Source organism: Schistocerca piceifrons, chromosome 1, assembly GCF_021461385.2.
Source record: "Schistocerca piceifrons isolate TAMUIC-IGC-003096 chromosome 1, iqSchPice1.1, whole genome shotgun sequence".
NCBI classification, from domain to species: Eukaryota; Metazoa; Arthropoda; class Insecta; order Orthoptera; family Acrididae; genus Schistocerca; species Schistocerca piceifrons.
Window position 1 is genome coordinate 1,210,542,322 of NC_060138.1, and position 24,165 is coordinate 1,210,566,486.

General features: G+C 41.9%; 1 protein-coding gene across 1 annotated transcript in view; it reads right to left on the reverse strand.

The window, feature by feature from the left end:
- LOC124779449 (kelch-like protein 10) overlaps window positions 1-24,165 on the reverse strand; it is a 139,341-nt gene that overhangs the window by 51,141 nt on the left and 64,035 nt on the right. The window contains exon 4 of the mRNA XM_047253712.1: window positions 9,748-9,896. Within this exon, the coding sequence (XP_047109668.1) occupies window positions 9,748-9,896 (149 nt within the window). The remainder of the gene's footprint in view (window positions 1-9,747; window positions 9,897-24,165) is intronic.

Here is a 24,165-nt window from a genome sequence, read left to right on the forward strand (position 1 = left end):
CAGATTGTATGTTAAATACAATATTAAATTCACCCTATTGATGCGGGTAACCAAGTCTTGTTTGATTCTGCAACAGCATGACAAAAGAAATTCATTTTATTTACATTTTCTGAAACAAGTAATGTAAACAACACAAACAGATTAGACTTTCAGTATTTTATAAATTTCCTTACTTAAACATTTGAGCAGACTTACTCCCTTTCAGACATATATGTATCTCTAGTAGTATCTTTGTCCAACTCTCCTTCAGGTTTTTTGTCTTTTTGTTGTTTCATGAAGTTACTGTTGTACTCACTGGATGGAATATATAGTTGTAAAGCTGTTATTTCTTTCAATTTAGCTTCATCAATTTTTCTCAAACCTTTGTACAATGTGGAAAAAATAAAAGCGACCAAGAGAACAGGGTACAAAGAAACACAGCAGAGGAAACAAAATACAATACTAACCTGAACATAGCAGATGCTGAAAGTGACCACCATTCATCTCTTAGCACCTTTGGGCCCTGGTCAGTGAGTTGATGAAGGCGGATCAAACCTGGACTGCTGCAACCTCATCCAAAATGTTCTGCTGCTGTTCTTGAAGACTATGAGAGTTGTTGCAATACACCTTAGACTTGAGGGCTCCGCACATAAAGTAATCATGCACTGACAGATCAGGTGACCTTCTTAGCTAACATTACTAAGATTGCAGACTCACTTGAGCTGATGGAACCTTGAAGGCAAGTCCTTTCTGATAACTGACAGGCGACTCAATTAGGTGTACATGGTAAAGAGCCCCTGGTGTCCTGCAGGGTACCTGAGGCAGACTTGTCTTCTGGGAAGTCACCATGAGTTAATGCAATGGCATTCTGGCACCGCCCGTCCATCTCTGTGGCAAACTCGGCATGTTCAAATTGATTGCAACATCATAATTCACACTTGGGGCGGTTGTTGGGTTCTCAGTGTTGTTTCCCTTGCAGTCACTGGGTGAGCCAGTGGTCCTGTCCCAATTGTAATTTGTTCTATTTTTTTTTTAAGAAGAACAGTTTTTGTTGGGATAGTTATTGTTTAATGATGCATTTTGACTTCTCAGATTTTGTTTGTTGTATGTTCATATTGCACCATAGCTTTCCCACATTTTGTTTGTACAAGGTTTTGCATAAAATGACATATTAATTTTTACATACGTCCCGCATACACTCTCTCAATCATTCTCATGCAATCCCACAGCAAAATTATAAGCAAATATTAATTTTGAGCGATTTTTGTATTACATAATCTAAAGTAACTAAAGTTTTGAAAAGGAATTTCTAATTAATTGACTTTATGCGCTGACAACTTTGTAATGGCTTCAAATGATAATGAAAGTCAATTTGTTATTGTTCCTAACTGGGTTTTAAAACGTTAAGCATAGGGTTTAGGACTTTTAGGTAATTTTCATTATCTCCGGAACTATAATAAATAAAAATATGAAATTTTGACAGCATCATTCCATTAATAACAAAAGGATGTGTACCAGATTTGAACAAAATTGAATAATAACTAATATGAATTATTTAGATTTGTAGAGGGTATGAATTTTCGTACCGATTGAATGTTACTCAATTACTCAATGCAGTTCTCATGGCAGGCAGCATCAGCTGCGCTGCGAGTAAAGCGGAAAAAAAAGGTAGCCATCCTGCAGCCACTGTACCAAAAGGCTGCATGCCTTACTGCAACAAATGTCATCTTGTAATAACTTGCTACATTACAAATCTCTTAACTGGCTTTGCCAGAAGGGCATCAAGTTTGTCTGGTTTGTGGACTGTCAATGGCCTTTTCAATCCCTCAAGTAGTGTTTGTGCTCTGCTCCCTGTGTGGCTTTTTTCATTCTGAGTAAACCGTTAACACTGGCCTGTGACATGTGCCAGTATGGCACTGCTGCAGTCTCATCCCATTGGAACCTGGTTGGCATTGTCTATGCACTGAAGATGCTTTCTGCATGCGGTGTAATCATTCATGAGAGGAAAAGGAGGTGCTAGCAATTATTTTTGCAGTTAAGAAGATTCATGTTTTCTGGTATGGGTAAGGTTCCTCCTCATCATTGACCATAAGCTTCTGGTTTCCTTATTTGACACTTGTTCCATGATGCCCAATAGGACAGCCCACTGATTGCAGAGACGCGCCCTCTTTCTCGGTAACTATTGCTATGACATATTTTACTGCTCCACCACCCAGCATGCCAATTCTGATGCACTACTGTGGCTACCAGTGGGGCTAAATCTGGATTTCAATTGGCAGGAGGCAATATGCAGGATTTTTTATTTATTATTATTTTATTAACACATCAAGTTCCGTAGGACCAAATTGAGGAGCAAATCTCCAAGGTCATGGAACATGTCAGTACATGAAATTGCAACATAAAAGTAATAACAGATAAAAATAAATGTTTATGAACCTCAAAAAAGTCAGTCCATAAGTTTACTGAAACTTATGCAATCAACAATACAACAAGAATCAGCTCAATTTTTCAAGGAACTCGTTAACAGAATGTAAGGAGTGACCAATGAGGAAACTCTTCAGTTCTGATTTGAAAGTGTGTGGATTACTGCTTTTTGAATTCGAGTGGTAGCTTATTGAAAATGGATGCAGCAACATACTGCACACCTTTCTGCACAAGAGTTAAGGAAGTCCGATCCAAATGCAGTAGGGTTACCCCCGTTCGAATAGTAAAAATGGCAGCATTAAGTCTTTGAACAAGATCATGAATGTGGGCTTTCCACGAGAGTTTACTATCTATTTGATAGTTTCACTAATCATATGCCCATTCTGGGAAATAAAAATGTCAGGTTTTGTATGAGTGTGTGTTAGAAACTGTAAAAACTGAGTCTTACCGTGATTCAGCATTAGTTTATTTTCTACAAGCCATGAACTTAAGTCATGAACTGCACTATTTGAAACTGAGTCAATGTTGCACACAACATCCTTCACTATCAAGCTAGTGTCATCAGCAAACATAAATATTTTAGAGTTACTCGTAATACTTGAAGGCATATCATTTATATAAATAAGGAACAAGAGAGTCCCCAACACTTGACTGAACCCCACTCAGACCCCACATCACAGCCATTCTCACCATTGTGAATAATGACCTTTTGCTGTCTGTTCCTACTCGTAAAGTAAGAGGTGAACCAATTGTGAACTACTCCCCGTATTCCGTAAGGGTCCAACTTCTGGAGCAATATTTTGTGATCAACACAATCAAATGCCTTAGTTAACTCAAAAAATATGCCTAGTGTTCAAAACCTTTTGTTTAACCCATCCAGTACCTCACAGAGAAAAGACAATATAGCATTCTCAGTTTTTAAATGACTTCTAAAGCCAAACTGTACATTTGATAGCAAATCGTATGATATAAAGTGATCAATTATCCTTACATACACTGCCTTTTCAATAACTTTAGCAAACACTGATGGCATAGAAATAGGCCTAAAATTGTCTACCTTATCCTTTTCTCCCTTTTTATAAAGCGACTTTACTACTGAGTGCTTTAATCGTTCACTAAACTGATCTAAAAAAAAGGAAAATTGACAAATATGGGTAAGTACAGGGCTAACATGTGCGGCACAGTACTTTAATATTCTGCTAGGCACTCCATCATATCCATGAGAGTCCTTAGTCTTTAGTGATTTAATTATTGACTAAATCTCCCCCTTGTCAGTATCACAGAGGAGTATTTCAGACATCAGTCTTGGAAAGGCATTTGCCAAGTAAGTTATATGATTCACTGTAGAAACTAAATTTTTATTTAATTCACCAGCAATGCTCAGAGAATGATTGTTAAATACTGTACATATTCCTGATTTATTGGTAACAGAAATATTTTTACTGCAAACTGACTTTGTATCATCGACCTTGTGCTGCTGACCAGACACTTCCTTCACAACTGACCATATGGTTTTGATTGTATTCTATTTGCATGCCACATACTCTTTGCCTTCCTAATAACATTTTTAAGCACCTTACAATACTGTTTGTAATGGGCTACTGTAGCTTGATTGTGGCTGCTTCAAACGTTTTGATATAATTCCCACTTTGTTCTACAAGATATCCTTATCCCACTAGTCAGCCACCCAGGCTGTCTATTACTGCTAGTACCTCATTTAGAATGTTCTAATGGAAAGCAACTCTCAAAGAGCATGAGAATGTGTTAAGGACAGCACAAGAGGTCACAACCACACTGGCTGCTCACCAGCTTATTTGGAAAATTGTTTCAGTGATGCAGATGGACTGGCTGCAATATGTCTCTTTGTGTGTGGGTCTAGTGTGGTGTCTGTCTTTTCTCCTACATGACTGTCTCAACATTGTCAAGGGGGTACTCATGCTTGCCATGGAGGACAAGTGCTGTTAAGTGATTGTCCCCCCTGGCTTTGCACCCTCACATTCTTCAGTTGCCACATGCATCCCTTAGGGTACGGCTCATATGAAAGCAATGGCAAGGCATCATGTCTACCAGCCTATGATTAATTGTGACATTGCTCATCTGATGTGGGGTTATGGTGCTCATGCACAGAACCAGGTTGCACCGCCATGCCAGTTTTCTCCTGGGCTGATCCTGTATCACCTTTGGGACACGGTGCACATTGATTTTGTGAGTTCATTTTTGGGCTGGAGGTGATGGTTGCTGGCTGACACATTGTCCAGTTTCTCACACATGACCAAGCAGTCCTCCACTGCCAGTGGCCATGGGCTGTCAAATATATTTGCCACTGTGGGATCCTGCAGGACCCTCATGTCAGATTATAGTAGGCGATTTGTATTGAGGGAGTTTGAAGACTTTTGCATTCATAATGGTATCCAGAATCTGATTATCATATCATTTCACCTGACTTCTATCCCTGAGATGGAGCACTTCATGTACACATTCAAAACCCAAATGAAGAAGTCAGTATCCACCTCTTCCCATGAAGCATTGTCGAGTTTTCTGGCTATGTACCGGGTGATGACTGTCAATGGGTGCAGTCTGGTGGAACATTTGCATGGATGCCAGACACGAGTTTGATGAATTTGTTGCACCATTAGTCACATGGCACAGATCACTGTGGCCCACTGCATTTTCCTCCTGGGGCTGCCATTTGGGCCCAGTCCTCTGGCTGGTGGCAGGGATGGCTGCTGGATGTCGTAGTGGTCCAGAACAATTGGTGGTTATTTATAGTGGCTGTTGGTAGGGAGCAGCTGACCCATAATTCAGTTGAACCTGCACCATGCTGGAACATCACCACATCAGTCTTCTGGTCTGTTGCGTGGCACGGTTGGTCATGACATTGTCCTGGGTGCAAGTTCCCACTTGAAGTGGCTTGCTTCTCTATTGGTGCACCTTCTGCACTCTTTTCTATCCTCCTTTCACCTGCAGCCATGGGACACAGTGGGCTTGTACCTGCACCTGCTGATGTGGAGCCCGTGGATTCCGATCCGCCCCCCTCCTCCCCTTCCACCTCCCCCCCTCCCTTTGTTGATGGAGGTGGTCTCACCTCCACTGCTGCTGTTGGACCTCCTCCTTGCCCTATCAGAGGAACCAGCAGTGTGAGCATTGCCTCCATTGGTGGTTGATACACTGACGGATTCCCTGGTGCCCTCTCTATTTCTGTGCTGGTGGTTTCAGCCAAAGCCTGGCCATTTTTAGCCTTAAGTGGCCTTCTCAGTGGGGAGGGATTTAGTATCCCCACCAGCAGACTTAGCAATTTTAGAAATACATGATAGTCGCAAGGCACAAGATCAGGATTGTGAGAGAGGTGGTTTAAAGGATTCCAATGAAATGAGATTAGCAACTCTTGTGTTGTTTGAGTGGAGTGTGGCCTAGCACCATTAAGAAGGGGACAGACTGCCCTCATCAACATTCCACGGCATTTCCATCCATTTGTCGAGGATCTCACAGTATCATGATGAGTTGATTGTTTTGTCTCTTGTCGAGAATTCTATAAGGAGAACACTTTTTTTGTCCCAGAAAAAGGTTTCCATGACTTAAGCTGATTCCTGAGTTTTGAATTTTTGTTGAAGGGGAATGAGTGTAGTGCCACTCTACTGATTGTCACTTATTCTCTTAGGTGTGGTGGTAAAGCCATGTACTCATCTCTCATCACTTTTCTGTTGAGAAAAGTCTCTCTGTTACTTAAAAAATGACCAAGAAACTCTCACAACGCCTTGCTCTGTTGATTTTTTGTTCTGTTGTAAGTATCTTCAGAACCCATTACACACACACCTTATGACATCTTAGTGGATCACTCACTATTTCAAGAACACTGGTTAAAAAAACTTCAACAACAGTTTGTGCAAATCATCAATAGTCACACAGAAATCAGAACAAATATGCTCTTCAAGTTTTTGCACAAGTTCATCAGTTACTAAGGATGGGTGTCCACTTCTCTCTTCATTGTGAATTTCTGTTCTTCTGAAACTGAAATTCTGTACCCATTTTTTTACATGTTGCCATGAGAGAATCTCGTCCTCATACACTGACATGATTTCATGATGCACTGCTGCAGCGCTCGTGCCCTTGGCATTCATGTAGTGTATCACAGCATGCAGTTTGAACTTGGTGGAGACAGAATCATAGTGCTCATTTTTAATCATGACCACACAGACAGACAGAACAATAATGATGACTGTTACCACTTATTCATTTCAATGTGCACTACTATACACAATAGTGGTACTGACTGTGAAAAACTAAATTCTCTGTTGGAGCTACCGACCTTGTAACCTTAGTTTCCAGATATCCCTTGTGTACGCTGCTGAATAGTCAGTGTGTCAAACTATGAAATGAATGACCAGGGGTCAAATTGAAATAGTTAAGCCTTTTAACAGCAACACACACACACACACACACACACACACACACACACACACACACACACACACACACCAGTGGAAAAATCATCTGAGATAAAAAATCACACAGTCCAAGAGCAGAGAAAATCTCCAACCTGGCCGGGAATCAAACCCGAACCCATTTGCATGGGCGGCAACCATGTTACCTCTCAGCTCAGCACGTGGATGGAATAACGACAATACGGAAAGGATAGAATGCTGCTCAACACCTAGAGGAGGCATTAAGTGGTAGGCAAGCACACTGAATAAAGACTGCTTGATATTATTTATCTATTGGTCCTTACTGTCCGAGACAACAGTACCCATGTGTGTGTGTGTGTGTGTGTGTGTGTGTGTGTGTGTGTGTGTGTGTGTTTTGTGAATGTGTGACTGTATATTTGTTTTGAGTTTTTTTCTTCTAAAACAAATATGGAAAAATTGAACAAAAGCAACGATAAAGAGTGAATAACCCCTGGGATCCTGGGATTAAAGTGCTGTATCTTGTGCTAGGAAGAGAGAACTCTACATAATTCAGAGAATGAGCAGTAGTCAACATTTGAAACTCCATTACCATTACAAACTCCATTCAGTATTGTTGAATCCTCCACCTTGCCATTACAAAAGCAGAACTCATATACTATGTTAAAACATGAAACAGTCCAATAATAAGGCAAACACTATTTGATTCATTATCAAAAAGAAAACAAAGAAAACTAGTAATCCAAATAAAAGTGAGCCCTCAGAAAATAGTTCTGACAGAACTGGTGAAAACTTTCAAGTCATTTGCCACGAAATTCAATGAATCCTTCCTCACAGTGGCTGCAAACATTTCACCCAGTAATAAACATTAGAATACAGACACATTACATTTACTTGTGGAGACAATGCAAGCAGCACAAACAGACATTAGTTTCAGAAATGCAACATCCAAGGAGATTAAGGGATTGATCAGGTCACTAAAAAGTAGTAGTTTTGCTGGCTATGATGGTATTTGTAGGGTTTCTAGCAGAATATTAAAATCTTGTGCTGAGTTGATAGGATTACCTGTAAGCTATTTTTGTGGTCAGTCAATGACTTGGAGCATCTTTTGTGACAGCCTTACATATGCTGCAATGATGCTCGTCTACCAAACTGGAGATATGCAAACCACCTCCAACTTCAGACCATATCAATCCTGCTAGTCTTTTCATAAGTATCTGAAAAAATGACGTATGATAGAACACTGGTTCATTTACCTGATCAGAACTTGTTAACCGCATCTCAGTTTGGCTTCTGTAAAGGATTCTCAGTAAAGAAAGCAATACTAGACCTCACAAATGAAGTACTGACAGAGCTAAACAAGAAAAATTATCATGCAAGTGTATTCTGTGACCTTACCAAAGACTTTGATGATGTGGATCACAAAATTCTAGTTGACAAACTATTTTTTTTGGCATTAATGGCATCTCTCTTGCAAGATGGAATCTGGCTTCATTACAGGAAGCAGAGTCTCATTAACAGACTATATCCATGAGAATAATTTCAGATGAGAGAACCTAATATGTGGAGTGAGACAGGGATTAGTAATGATTGTACTCTTTTTATCTAACCTACATAAATGATCTTCCAGTTACATGAAAGGGTGTACTAATCAAGGGTCCAATCATAACCCTAACAGATGCGTCTCAGGTAAATAGCTGAACAGGCCTACAAGTGATTCACAGTTAACAGTTTAAGTCTTAACATCACAAAGATTCATGTTAAGCATTTTCAAAGAAACAATAATTAGTTTTTAATGCCAGAGGTCATACACTGAAGGAATGAAGCACAGTATTTAAAATTCCTTGGGGTCTAGCTGGATACAAGTTCAAATGGAATCAATACGAGGGTCAATTAATCAAACTCAGTTCAGTATGTTATGCCCTCAGAAGAATCTCCAGTTGTCTTGATCTAAAGAGAAGAATGTTACCTTACTATGAACATATTTTCACTTCCTGCTGCCTTATGAAATGATCCTCTTGGGCAGTGCACCTAAAGTAAATAAAGTGTTTGTTCAGCAGAAGTAAGTGCTAAGGATATTGTGTAAAGCAGATAACCATACAGCTTGCTGAAGACTTTTCTTAAGCATCTCAAAGTCTTATATCTACTTCTCAATACATTTACTCCTTAATGGTTTTTCTTGCTCATAATAGAAATAAGTTTCAACCAAATTGCGATATACACAGTCACAACACAAGACACAGAAGTAATTTTCATGAAGATTTTGCTTTCTTGTCCAGGGTTCAGAATGGAATATGTGCTTTGTTGAGAAAATATTCACCAAGCTCCTGCCTAATACAAAGCAAGAAGCTGGAAATCCTTACCAGTTCAAAAGTGAACTAAAAACATATCTCATTAGCTGCTTTTTCTACAAATAATCTGAGTATCTAGTTTTGCATTGAAAAGAGTTGTTAGCTATGTGGGAAGTCACAGTGTCGAAATTGTATAACAGTAATAATGTACTATACACAGAACTCAGCATTTATAGATGTACAAATATTTTCTTTAAAAATATCACTGTAATCAAATAATTATGAAATTATTAAGCCAGTAGCTTTTTCCAAGCAGCAGCATTCTTATTAGTTTACTCAAATACATGTAGATGGAATAAGGGTGCAAATCAGTAGGAAGTGTAGTGACAGTGTCTTGTTCATACTGAATAAAGTTTCTGTTATGTATTTGTCTCATGTTAATGGATACATTGAATCATCCACATCCCTGAAGGTTCTCATTCTTGATGGGATCTGATGGGTGAATGAATGAATGAATGAAACTGATCTTTAATCAGATTTTAGTCAATTTACATTCTGTTTCTGTACAGGCAGAAGGTGTGGCATTCTAACAGATATCAGCCTTTCATGCTTTCTGAATTGCACTGAGACTCATGACACATGCTAGAGAGTACCTTATCATTGAGAGTGGCTGCACCTGCATCAGATCTGGCACACTGCATATCGTGGAGCATTGTCCACTGATTCAAAGAAGGGTCATACCTTTCCACTGAGTTAAGGCGATTTCTTCCATCATTTCCTCCTATAGCATATATTTTGTCACCTGTAAATATCATGAAAACTAACAACAAAGTAAAGTTCTACTGCAATAGAATAAAATATGAAAACTAATCTTGGACATAATATAGAGATGTTACTTATCAGTAGTCCATTGCTGTTTCTTTTGTAATATTTCTATACATACTCTATGTAATACCATTTTTGTTAAAGCCAAAAGCAATAAATCACATAAAACGACTTATGCAGATAAACACACACACACACACACACACACACACACACACACATTTAACCTGGATGGTAATGTAAAGTCCTGGGTAGAATACAAATGTGCTGCTCAGCATAACTTTCTTGACTTCTGTTCTGACTTCATAACCCATGTCATTTATATCCTCCACCCCTAATATCTGCTTCCTTGATCTACAGGGATGAAAACTGTACTTGAGACACATTCAGTTCAGCAATCTTCCTAGCCTCTTAATACCCTCTAGCCTCTGCTCCACACCCACCTCTGACCCCATCCCCTCAACTGCGTCGGGCCAAAAACCAGGGACTAGTTAGTGTATAGAACTAGTTTTGTAACAGTTGTCTATTTCAGTTAATGTAAGTCTTAACTTATTCAACATTGCTTGCAGTTTTTCATGATGAAATCTTGTGTAATAACATCACCTACCTACACACTATGCAAACCACTGTATAGCATATAGCCATGGCAGAGGGTATTTAGCATGGTACTAAATATTGCAGTTTCTTTCCATTCCAATCACATACTAACACTGGAAGAAAGACTGCTTAAATGCATCTGTTTGTTGACAAATTAGTTCTACTTTTATATATTGCCTGTTGGCTTCTGCCTCGAGTTCTTCAGCTGACATTTGTTTCACAAATTTTCTCAAATTTCATGAGAGTGAGTGGCTAGCATTGTCAAGGTTTCACCCTGCATTAATGATGGCAGAGTGGAGTACAGCCCACAGCTGGAGATTATATGTACCTGTCACTCCAACATCCTTTCCTTGGTCATTTCTTCTGTGGTTCTCCCCTTGCTACCTGCGATCGTCATTTGATGCAGCATGGGAATGCAAGATCTATTTATCTCAAGGCTTTCATCTTTCTTGTTGAAGCAGATGCCATACTTGTGAATTTCTATGGCTTCCATGAACAAGCAGGCACAGTAACTCTTCTTCACAGCAGAACTTATATGTTAGCAAAATTTATTATATGGGCAGTCTCACTTAGTGCATGGTTTGATGGACTACTAGTCATTCCCACATACACTTTTTCACATGTACAGGGTATGTGGTATATGCCTGAATTGCAAATGGGTCTATTTTGTCAACTGATGATCTGGGATGGTCGTTTATCTTCTTGGTTGGTTTGTAAATCATTTTGGGCAGTATAGGGATAATGCTGTCTGTCACTCTGGGTATGTATGGCAGAAAGGCTTTATGTGGCCATCAGTGTACATTTTGCATATGGACCATGAAGATCAGATCAGAGAAATTAGGACTAACTGGAGACACACAGTCAGTCACGTTTTACTCGCTCTATTTGGGAACGGGAAAGGAAATGACTGCTGGTGGTATGTGGTACCCCCACCCTGCACTGCATGGGGACTTGCGCAGTATGGTATGTATGTGGTGTAGATGTAAATTTGTCCTTCTGATGTCTCACTTTGCCCTAACATTAGATTTTGTGACACTGCTTATGCAACTAGTGGAGTACCCATTGCTCCTTAGAACACTTTCCAAGTGTTTCATCTTGCATCTGAAGTGCTGGGGCTTACTTATTTGCCTTGTATGCTTTACATGCATATTAATCATTTCCATTTCTTGTATTGGGTGATGCTTTTACAGTTTGTGCAGGTACTGGTCATGTGCATCAGTTTTTAATACGTGCTGTGTCGCAGGTTCCCAACGTTCCTCGTAACTAGCAATCAACATTTCTCATCCATTGCCTAAAATTATATTTCCTGGATGTGGTCAAATATGCTGAAATAAGACCATTGTCCAAGAAAGGCTCACCAGATGACATGGGAAATTACTGCCCCATTTCCCTGCTTCCAGTTTTTGCTAATGTGATAGAAAGTATTGTTGCAAAACATCTTGAAAACTTACTTACAGAAACCGATATTATAGTTAAAAATCAATTTGGATTTCAAAAGGGAAAAAATACAATAAATGCTATCAGGCAATTCACTGAAAAGATAAATTCTGCTTTAGACAAGGGTAAATAGGCCACAGGTACTTTTTGTGATTTGAGCTAACCTTTTGACTCATTCAGTCACTTACTACTTCTAGACAAATTAGACAGATATGGGATTGTAGACAGGGCATTACAGTGGTTCAAATCCTATTTGTCAGAAAAAAACAGAGTTATTCTAAATTCAAATGGAAAAAATCATTCTTGGACGGGAAAAAGATTTGTACAGTGGTCCCACAGGGCTTATCTTTTTAAGTTGAACGTAAATGATTTACCTTTAAACATTGATGTTGACTCCATTTTATTCACAGATGACACCTTGGTTTTAATTGAAAATGGCAATTTAGTAGAAATTAATGGTACTGTGTAAAATATGATGGGAAATCTAGAATTATGGTTTCACCAGAATGGATTAAAGCTCAATGTCACAAAAACACAATTGGTGCAGTTCCGTGCTAAAATAACATCAGCATCTCCCATAAATATAGTGCATGGTGATCAGGAAATTACTGAAGTAAGTTATGTAAAATTTCTAGGTCCAGATCTTGAAAAAAATTTAAACTGGAAGGCACAAGTAGACTTGATATGTGATCGGTGGGTTTCCTGGTGTATGTGATGTTTCCAGGGCTCTTGGATGTCCAGACAGATGCAATCGTTGAAGTACCACGATATTTCGGCAAATAACCTTTCTGCCGTCAGCAGGTGGTTCTGATGGAATAGTCTGTCTGCACATTGTCGGTGTTATTTATGTCCATCAGTTGGGCTTCAATTCCCGATGGTGGCAGTCCGATTGCAGCCATTGACATTCCAATTGCGAGCGCCGATGCTTTGATTGTGGCCACTGACAATCAGTTTGCGGGTGCCAACCCAGGTCCATGCTGTCCCTGGCATCATGCCAGGTGGTGGAAGAAATTACCCTTTCTTTATGTGCTTGCAGAGTGGAGATCAAATGGCACACTGGGTCATAGCGTGTATCGCAAGCCTACACATACAGACTAATATTTACATGCCTCGAGTTGCCACCATCGCACAGTCAGAGACCGCTGCAAAGAACACAACACCACATGCACCCAGGCCAGCCCAACAAATCAGCACTGGTAGAACACTGCTTGGAAACTGGTCACAACACGAAATATGAAGAGACCAAGATTCTGGCCCCCACCAGCTTCTACTGGGACAGCATCTTCAAGGATGCCATTGAAATTTGCGTGTTGTTGTTGTTGTTGTTGTGGTCTTCAGTCCTGAGACTGGTTTGATGCAGCTCTCCATGCCAATCTATCCTGTGCAAGCTCCTTCATCTCCCAGTACCTTCTGCAACCTACATCCTTCTGAATCTGCTTAGTGTATTCATCTCTTGGTCTCCCTCTATGATTTTTACCCTCCACGCTGCCCTCCAATGCTAAATTTGTGATCCCTTGATGCCTCAGGACATGTCCTACCAACCGATCCCTTCTTCTAATCAAGTTGTGCCACAAACTTCTCTTCTCCCCAATCCTATTCAATACCTCCTCATTAGTTATGTGATCTACCCACCTAATCTTCAGCATTCTTCTGTAGCACCACATTTCGAAAGCTTCCATTCTCTCCTTGTCCAAACTATTTATTGTCCATGTTTCACTTCCGCACATCGCTACACTCCATACAAATACTTTCAGAAACGACTTCCTGACACTTATCTATACTCGATGTTAACAAATTTCTCTTCTTCAGAAACACTTTCCTTGCCATTGCCAGTCTACATTTTATATCCTCTCTACTTCGACCATCATCAGTTATTTTGCTCCCCAAATAGCAAAACTCCTTTACTACTTTAAGTGTCTCATTTCCTAATGTAATTTCCTCAGCATCACCCGACTTAATTTGACTACATTCCATTATCCTTGTTTTGCTTTTGTTGATGTTCATCTTATATCCTCCTTTCAAGACACTGTCCATTCCATTCAACTGCTCTTCCAAGTCCTTTGCTGTCTCTGACAGAATTACAATGTCATTGGCGAATCTCAAAGTTTTCATTTCTTCTCCCTGGATTTGAATACCTACTCCAAATTTTTCTTTTGTTTTCTTTACTGCTTGCTCAATATACAGATTGAATAACATTGGGGAGAGGCTACAACCCTGTCTTACTCCCTTCGCAACCACTGCTTCCCTTTCATGTCCCTCGACTCTTATAACTGCCATCTGGTTTCTGTACAAATTGTAAATAGCCTTTCGCTCCCTGTACTTTACCCCTGCCACCTTTAGAATTTGAAAGAGAGTATTCCAGTCAACATTGTCGAAAGCTTTCTCTAAGTCTACAAATGTTAGAAACATAGGTTTGCCTTTGCTTAATCTTTCTTCTAAGATAAGTCATAAGGTCAGTATTGCCTCACGTGTTCCAACATTTCTACGGAATCCAAACTGATCTTCCCTGAGGTCAGCTTCTACTAGTTTTTCCATTCATCTGTAAATAATTTGCGTTAGTATTTTGCAGGAAATTTGTGTAACTGTCAGAGGTTTTCAACTCAGCAAGGCATGGAAATGATTACTTAGCTCCATCAAGGAGTCACGCTTCAAGTGGACACAAGATCCTGCCACGACAGCCACCGCGGACAGTCCAAGGGATTCTGGATCTTCCACCACCCAGCTTGATGCCAGGGATGGCACGGACCTGGGTTGGTGCTCGCAAATGGTTTGTCGGCGGCTGCAACTGAAGCGTCGGCGCTTGCAATCGGAATGTCGGCGACTGCAATCGGACCATTGACACAGGGAATCGAGGCCTGACTGATGGACATAAATAACACCGACAATGAGCAGACTGACCATTCCGTCAAAACCAGCTGATGATGATGGAAAGGTTATTCGTCAAAATATCATGGGACTTCGACGATCACATCTGGCTGGACACCCAAGAGCCATGGAAACAACACATGTAGACTACTTAGCAAACAAACTAAACAGCCTAGCTTATGCAATGAATGTCTCATCTGGTTCCACCCTTATGGACACCAGGAAGCTGGTCTATCAAAGCTACTTTGAGACTACGGAATAAATTTCTGGGGAAACTCAATGAACAGCCCGAGATTACTTACTCTTCAAAAGAAAATCATAAGAAACATGTGTTTAGTCTAAAAAGGAACATAATGTTGCACATTATTTTGAAAATTAAAAATACTAACCATTCCTTCTCTGTACATCTACGAAATTTTTATATTCATATATAAAAATCAAAACTCACTTGTCAATTTTCTTTTCAACCACAATTAAGTACCTGTCACAGATACAGTTTCAATCTTCCCTCTCATTATTTAAAATTTTACACTCAAACACCATTGTACATGAGATTAAGAATTTACAATAAATTAAATAACACAAATCTGATAAATATGGAGTTTGACCCACTAAAAAGATCGTTATTTAATGCACTATTGGAAAAATGTTATTATTCGATTGAAGAATTCATGCAGGTTAGTTTGGCAATGTGAAAAGAAAAAAAAAGAATAAAGATTGTGTATTGTATACTAAAATGTTAATATATTGTATAAATTGTATTGCAAGTTGCAAAATTACCATGTGTTATACATGTTCTTGTTAATTGTTCATATCTAAAAATTCAGAAATGCCTGCTTAAATATGTTAGTTATTATAACCTTATTTTTTCAAAACAAATTTGGCATGTCTCCAGTACAAAAATCTTTGATTTGTAACTGTATATTATGAGATGAATATGTGGCGCTGATCCACGGATCGATAGGCCAAAACATCATATGTGTATTATGTCTTCGAGTTGATCTTTGTTTTTGTATACTTCCGGGACCTCAGTTCCTGCATAGTCTTCAACCTGTATGTTCGTCGTGTAATAAAAGTATTGATGATTAGAAGAGTGAACCATGGTCATTACCTTACCACCTTTATATCTCCTTTAGTGGTGACCCCGAAGTTCGAATAATCTGTCAAACCGAGTACAAAGTGACTACTGTGCTGGCTTCCGCGTGGACCTTTGTCCGCTACACAATGGCCTTCTACAACACGCCACCGCCGCCCGGTTTTCACCAGCAACAGCAACTAAATTCAAGCACGCCAGCTGCAGTCGGTGCCCAACGTGAATTTCTGCAGTCCTATAGCCTCGAGAACCTGGGGCCCTCGTCAGGTGCAGTGGTTTTGAACATGACGCCAGCGATCTCCGACTCCAGCTTTGTTAACCCCGAAGTGCTTCAGTTTTCGCCGCACAGCAGTACAAGAAACCACTACACACTGATACCAAACATTAATGCAATTACTGTAAATAGTGGGGAGCATAGTTTTCATAATGTACCACAATAGGATGCCTTTTTGACCGTGCAAGCTCCACGTGTGTATCACTCCGCACCGGTTGCACACTATGTGAATGACATTCGCCAACCTGTTACTCTGAGTGCTCATCAGTGCAGTAATTTGAGCACGTCAGGTTCCACCGAGCTCATCAGTGACTCTGTGATGGACAATTTTGCTGCAGATGTGGAGGACCAATTGGATAATAACCTGTCGAGACTGCTGTGACTACTTTAATCTTCCGCCGCAACATCCACTCTCTACCGCCCTCACGACGCAGAGTTAACTTTGACTTGCCTACTCCTGCGTCCACGAGCGGCTGCCCGCATTCTTCGACCGCCAGTTTGTCGAATCTACCGAATCTTCCAGCATTCAAGCCTGCCCACCCGAAATTCTGGTTCAACCTGGTCAAGCAAACTTTCAGTGTCTGTGCTGTTGATGACAACGCCCGTTTCACATGCCTCACGAACTACCTCCACGACTGTGTCGACTTAATTTATGACATGGTTAAGTCACCTCCTCCGAACGAGAAGTACGCTACAGCTAAACAAGCAATACTGGAATGTGTCTCTGAGACAAGAAGAGAAAACATCCGACAGCTCGTGTATGAAGAATGCCTCGGCGACAGATCTCCGTCCCAGCTGTGGCGATGCCTTCGACTTCTTGTCGGTGAATGCGACATGCCAGACGCCACACTCACCCAGATTTGGACAGAAAAGCTGCCTCTGTCTGTCCAAACGGCCATCTCCGCCTACGAAGATAGACCAAATAGCGAACACTTGTGTGCTGCTGACCGAGCTTACTCCGCCCTACTACGTAAATGCCGTGACCAGCAGTCCGGCAGCTACGCCAGTTTCCAACCACGACCAGAGCCCCAACGTGGACTCCCCACTAAACCTAAGTCTGTCAAGCTCGCTGAACTACTGGCACCTTCACGTCCGCACAACAACAGCACATCTGACTCTGTGGAAGATTCTGGGCCGCCGCCATCTGACCACTCGCAGAAGCAGATGACCGCCCATAAATACTGTTTCTTCAATGCAAAATTCTGGGAACAAGCACGCAATTGTAAACTGCCATGCTCCTACCCAAACGTCAACCACAGGTAGGCAGCGGCGCCACCTCCTGCGATGTAAACAACAGGCGCCGCCCCACGCTCCATTCTGTGTCCGACACTAATGCTTCGAATGTGCGAGTCTATGTCCTCGACTTGAACTCTGGCACAAACTTTCTCATCGACAGGGGTGCAGATGTTTCCCTACTTCCATCTTGTCTTGCTACCGAAAAGATCTGATTACACAAAACTGTCCTACGTACTATAAACTCATCTAGTTTGTCATGCTTAGCTTCTACTTCATGTGCAGTGTCCCTCTCGCCCGAGTGCAACCTGAAGTGATCTTTCCTGGTGGCTGACACTGACGATCCCATTTTGGGCATCGACTTTCTATGACACCACAAACTGTGGCCTGACCTCGTCAAGAATACAGTGTTCTACCACCCTACGCAGGGACACATCCCGTGTGCTTCGTTGAGTGTCAATAGTACTGCTAAGCAGGTCCACCTGGCTAGGAAGTGTAATAACCCCTCCTCCGAGCTCTTGTCATGGACAAATAAGTGGCTCACAGAGTGTGTCGAGTCTACACGCCTGCACTTGGAACAACTTGAGCTACGCCATCGCCTCAACGACTTAAGTAATGAGTTATCTTCGGCATGGCAGCAGCTTGCAGCAGACGACGCCCCGGCAACACACAACGTTAGTCGGTGCAACTACAGTGTTCTCACGCCCGGGTGAATTTGTTACCATGTGCCACATAAATTGTACAGTGCCTGCACTCCCGCCAGCTCTAACTGTGTTAATTTGAGCCCACATTCATCCCCTTCATTGCTTGGGCAGCTAACTTACCAGGTGCAGGTTAATGTTTTTGATTTACTGGCATCAGCTGTTCATTCGTGCCCGCTACCACCACCAAGCTTGACAGCGGCAACTTCTGTTACTAATAAACAGTGTACCAACCTTGTTTCTTGTAGCTCACTTGTTTGTCACTCCCAGCCACCCAACAGTTGGCACTTATGCAAACTTTCACCGTCCGCGCCACAACCCAGCCTAGCGGCCGCTGCACACACTATACCACAGACCGTCGCCTCGTGTACCGTGATGCACGTTTCCATGGTTACAGTTGGCACTGCCCACAAACTTCGCTTGCAAGATGGACCGCCTATCTCTTGCCGACCACGCCATCTCAAGCCAGAACTCATGAAAGTGGCTCGCGAACAAATAGACGATCTCTTAACATCGAGCCATCTACCAGGTGCTGGGCCTCGCCTATACACTTCGTCACAAAAAGCGACAGCACCTGGCGTATGGTTGGCGACTATAGTAAGTTGAACTCTCGTACTATCATCCTAATGTCGCAGATTTTAAACATGCTCTTACAGGTGCCAAATATTTCTCAGTAGTGGACTGTAAGAGGGCCTATCATCACATTCCGATGGCACCAGAGGATATTGAAAAGACAGCTGTTACAACACCTTTCGGTCTTTTCCAGTACCAGTTCATGCCCTTTGGCATCCACAACACTGCACAAACTTGGCAGAGATTCATAAACAAGGTGTTGTTTCATCTGGATTTTTGTTTCGTTTACTTGGACAACATTCTTATTTTCAGTCCTACTTTGCAAAAGAATAAGGAACATTTGCAGATTGTTAAAGACACTCTTACCACTGCCGGTGTTGAACTGAATAATAAGAAGCTCCAGTTGTACCAGACTTCGGTAAGATTCTTGGGCTACATCGTGTCAGCTAAGGGCCTCACTCCTCCCGAGGATAAAATCAAACCTGTTTTGGATTTGCCACACCCTCACTCGTTTAAGGAGATGTGCAGGTTCATCGGAACAGTTAACTATTATTGGGAGCACTTGCTTGCCGCAGCCAAAGTTCAGGCTCCCCTAACAGACACCCTTGCTGGCAAAAATACGACCGGTATCCACCCGGTCCCCTGGACCCCTGCCATGGAACAAGCTTTTGACAAACTGAAGCACCTACTAGCAAACGCAGTGACTGTTGCCCATCCGCATTTGCACGCTACATTTTTTATTACCGCGGATGCCAGTGATACCGCAGTAGGTGCTGTCCTCAGCCAAACCGTCGGAGATACTACCTCTCCTTTGCAGTTCTTTTCTAAGAAGCTCAAGGGTGCTCAAAACAAGTACTCAGCATTTGATAGGGAGCTCTTGGCAGTTTATGAGGCTGTGAAACACTTTCGTGCCGAGGTTGAGGGTAGGGACTTCTACATTTTAACCCACCATAAACCTTTGGTTACTGCTGTAAAGAACCCCCCGACTGACCCTCCACCTAGACGCTTCCATCATTTGGACTTTATATTGCAATTTACCTCTGACATACGATACATCAGGGGTGCAGATAATGTGGTCCCAGATTTTTTGTCTCGTGTCGGCACTCTCACATCTCTGACAGACTTCTCTAACTTGCCTCAGCTGCAGTCTGCTGACACAGACACTATGGACCTTATTTCCGATCACAGCTCGTCACTCAAACCTGTGTGGCCCACCTTTCCCGGTGTCATAGGCGAGGTTTGGTGTGATGAATCAACTGGTATGCTGTGTCCCTTTATACCCAAACCTCTACAGAGACAAGTGTTCGACAAATTACACAACCTAGCTCATCCAGATGTGAGAGCCTCTACCAGACTTATTTCAGAGCGCTTCGTCTGGCGTGACATGAGTCACGACTGCCAAGCCTGGGCCCGTGCCTGCATTCTGTGCCAACAAAATAAAGTTTCGCGGCACACATCGTCCCCACTAGGCAGCTTAACCGCTCCTCCCAGTCGCTTCCAGCACATTCACATCGACTTGGTGGGCCCCCTCACCCCCTCCGAGGGTTACAGATACGTGCTATCTATTATAGACAGAACCTCTCGATGGTTGGAAGCTGCCCTGCTACCCAATATTACATCCGAATCAGTGGCATGATCCTTCATAGACACTTGGATTTCATGCTTTGGCTGCCCTGTTGTTTACTTGACGACCGACCAAGGCCATCAATTTGAGTCTGCCTTGTTTTCTGAACTATGTAGGCTGTGCAGCATCAAGAAAATTCATTCAACAGCATACCACCCCCACAGCAATGGCCTCGTGGAACGTTGACATAGGACACTTAAGACAGCCCTATGTTGCCACGGCCTCCTTTAGATGGAAGCCCTGCCATCGTCTTACTCGGTTTGCAGACCACTTTCAAAGAAGACCTTAAAGGCTCAGTGGCCAAGTTCGTCTACGGCCAGTCCCTTACACTGCCAGGTGAACTTGTTGCTCCTACTCCAGTCGCCAAACCATCCGAACTGCCGTCCTTGGTAGAACGGGTGAGGCTACACTGTAACAAGCTTCAACCCCCACCTCCTTCCAGCCACACTCTGCCGCACACATATGTTCCCAAGGTGCTCGACACTTGTGAATTTGTGTTCCTTTGTAATGACACTGTAAAAGCCCCATTACAGCCCCCTTACACAGGCCTGTACAGAATTGTCAAACGAACCAGTAAAACAATGGACATCGTAGTTAAGGGCTCAGTAACTACTGTCTCCCTCAACAGGGTTCAACCTGCTTGCGTCGAGTTTTCCCCTACCTCACCCACCACTGAAGAGACCATGCTCTCTGGCCACTCTCGGCCTTCTTCCTCTGCTCATGATTCGAGTAAACTCACGCCTACACAGGCCCTGTCAATGAGCCCACACTCATTCCGGGGTTTTCCGCCTCCCGGCTCCCATAGCAGAGGCCCCAGTCACAGGGCTCTAATATAACAGTTCCATCTTCGTGCGACAACACACCGCGCCACTCTACTAACCGGTACAGCCCACAGGTTCCTGCCACGCCCACTCAGACCTCGCCATCTGACACTCACCTCTCTACTCACAGCACACCGCCCTCACCGTGCTACGGTTTCCCCACCCCACTGGCTCAGCATACCTCTCCGTTAGCAGGTGCCACTTACGAGCTCTCTACCTATGTTCATCCTAATGACATTTGTGGTTTATCTGTCGTCGTTAGTGGTGATACTGCAGTAGTGCTGCTTGTGTGTGACGATTCGTGTGTAGTTGGTGTGTCACAACGTGTAGTGAAGCGTTTCAAAATCTCTCGAAGTGCTATGTGTGGCATCCTATGTGCTTAAGTTAGACCAAGTGGAAAGGTGATCATTAGGTTCCCTGCCAACGACACCCTTCCATACCAGCGCTCATGCACCGGCTGACGACTACGACCCCCGACGACGCTTCAAGACTTCAGCATCAGCATTCCAGGATTTGCTCTGATGTGTTGGCAAATGTGCCAACACCTTGTAGATAGAGGAGGCCGAAATGGAAGCTATCTAACGCAGACGGGCGTGAATTCTGGAACAGGATAAGTAGTGAATTCTCATAAGAAAAGTATGCAGCTCCTCGGATACTTATCTTTTATTCTTTGATGTGAATACAGCAGTCTTGATGAGACATTTCATACGATAACTATCCAACTATGTAAGGCTAATGGCGCCTTGCTAGGTCGTAGCCATGGACTTAGCTGAAGGCTATTCCAACTGTCTCTCGGCAAATGAGAGAAAGGCTTCATCAGTGTAGTCGCTAGCAAAGTCGTCGTACAACTGGGGCGAGTGCTATCCCGTATCTCGAGACCTGCCTTGTGGTGGCGCTCGGTCTGCGATCACACAGTGGCGACACGCGGGTCCGACATGTACTAAATGGACCGCGGCCGATTTAAGCTACCACCTAGCAAGTGTGGTGTCTGGCGGTGACACCACATGCTCCACGCTCTCCTCCCACACGGCCCATGCCGTTAAATGCAGAGGAACTCACTGTAACCCACTTAAACTCTCGCCAACCCCCCCCCCCCCCTCACCTTCGGGTACATACTCCATACTGCAGGGGGGGTGCCTATGTGGCGTCAATCCATGGATTGATGGGCCAAAACATCATATGTGTATTATGTCTTCGAGTTGATCTTTATTTTTGTATACTTCCAGGACCTCAGTTCCCGCCTAGTCTTCGACCTGTACGTTTGTCGTGTAATAAAAGTATTGATGTTTAGAAGAGAGAACCATGGTCATTACCTTACCACCTTGATAGCTCCTTTAAGTAAACTACATTCTAGAAAGGATAGCTGTGGGTCCCTTTCTACCTCTATAGTAAATTTTATGTTGGCATGGTGACTGTCTAGATGTCTTAGGATATCACTGAGCTGTTCCTCAACTTAGCTCCACAGGACAACAGCATGACCTACCTGTGTCGCAGATCCTCTAAACACTACATTAATGATTTAGAGGCACCTCTGTACTCCCAATTAGTAAGTTATGCAGATGATACCTCACTTTTGTTCTAATTGCAAACAAACTAATGACTTGACATTGGCTGCAACTGATGGCTTAAGTCAAATAACTACTTACTTCCATGATCAAGGTCTAAAAGTCAATATTAGCAAATCCCAGCTATTACCATTTAAACTTGGTAATTCATACCAAACCTGTATTGATAATATAAGTGGCATCAAAAAAGTAGACACCGACAAATGTTAATTTTTGGGGATATACCTAGATGAAAATCTTAGATGGGTAGACCATATCAATTTTGTATGCAATAAAATCAGCAGTTCACTGCACTTAATTAGCAAACTATCAAAATTAGTCTCTGCATTAAAAGTTGCTTATTATGGGACAATATTTGCATATATTAATTATGGAATAGAGGTATGGGGTTCAGTCTTTTTAAAAATGAAAATTGTTATTCAAGTGAATTAATCACTTTTAAATAGACTGCCACTCTCTATAAAATTGCACTGACAATAGAAGTTGTGCTGCGAACCTCTTTCAGGAAACTGAAGCATAAGTACCTTAACATAACTGCTCTTAAAGCTACTTTAATTACTACCGCAGTCCAGTTCTTTGCTACTGATAGACACATGAACAGAATCCTAACACTGCAGAAAAGAGCAATCAGGACCATGCATCAACTAGGATACAGAGATTCTTGTAGGGAAACGTTTGTACAACATAAATATCTAACGGTATACTCCTTGTATCTGTACAAATTAATAACATTCTTTGTAGGCCATAAAAATAATGAAACTAAGTGCTCTGATGTGCATACCCATAACACAAGACAAAAAGATTGCTTCTTCAGAAACAGAACCATACTAAAGACAACAGACCATAGTCCTTGGATTAACGGCCAGATATGGTTTAACAAACTGCCAAGTGCTATAAGATGCCACAGAGATAAAGTATTCAAAAGGGATTAAAATCATTCTTAACTCTCAAATGTTTGTACTCACTGAATGAATACTGATATTAAAATGTAGCTATTCTTAATTCTAGGCCTAACTCTTCTGTCGATATGATGTACTATTCTGAGGTGATTGTAATATGTATTATTTTTGTAACAAAATTCTGTAAATTCAACTGTATGTTGCATTATGAAGTCCTGTACCATATATTGCCCGTTAGTGGCTTTTTGTACGTGTGAATTGCAAATTCTATTCAGGCCTATTGGCATAATTGGAATTTTGCCTCTTGAAGGTAAACACTGGCCAAGCATTCTGTTTCCTTGAGATTTTAAAGGATGTGCCAGCTACCATATCCTATCTGACTATCCTACAGGGATAATAACATCGTGTAGAACAAAGAGGATGTTATACAGTTCTCTCAGGACTTGTAATGATCCAAAGAAACAACAACACTACAAACTTTACTGTAGCATTCTCAAGAAGGTTATAAATAAATCTAAAAGTATGTGCATAAAATCAGAAATTGAAAGCTCAGAAAATAAAATT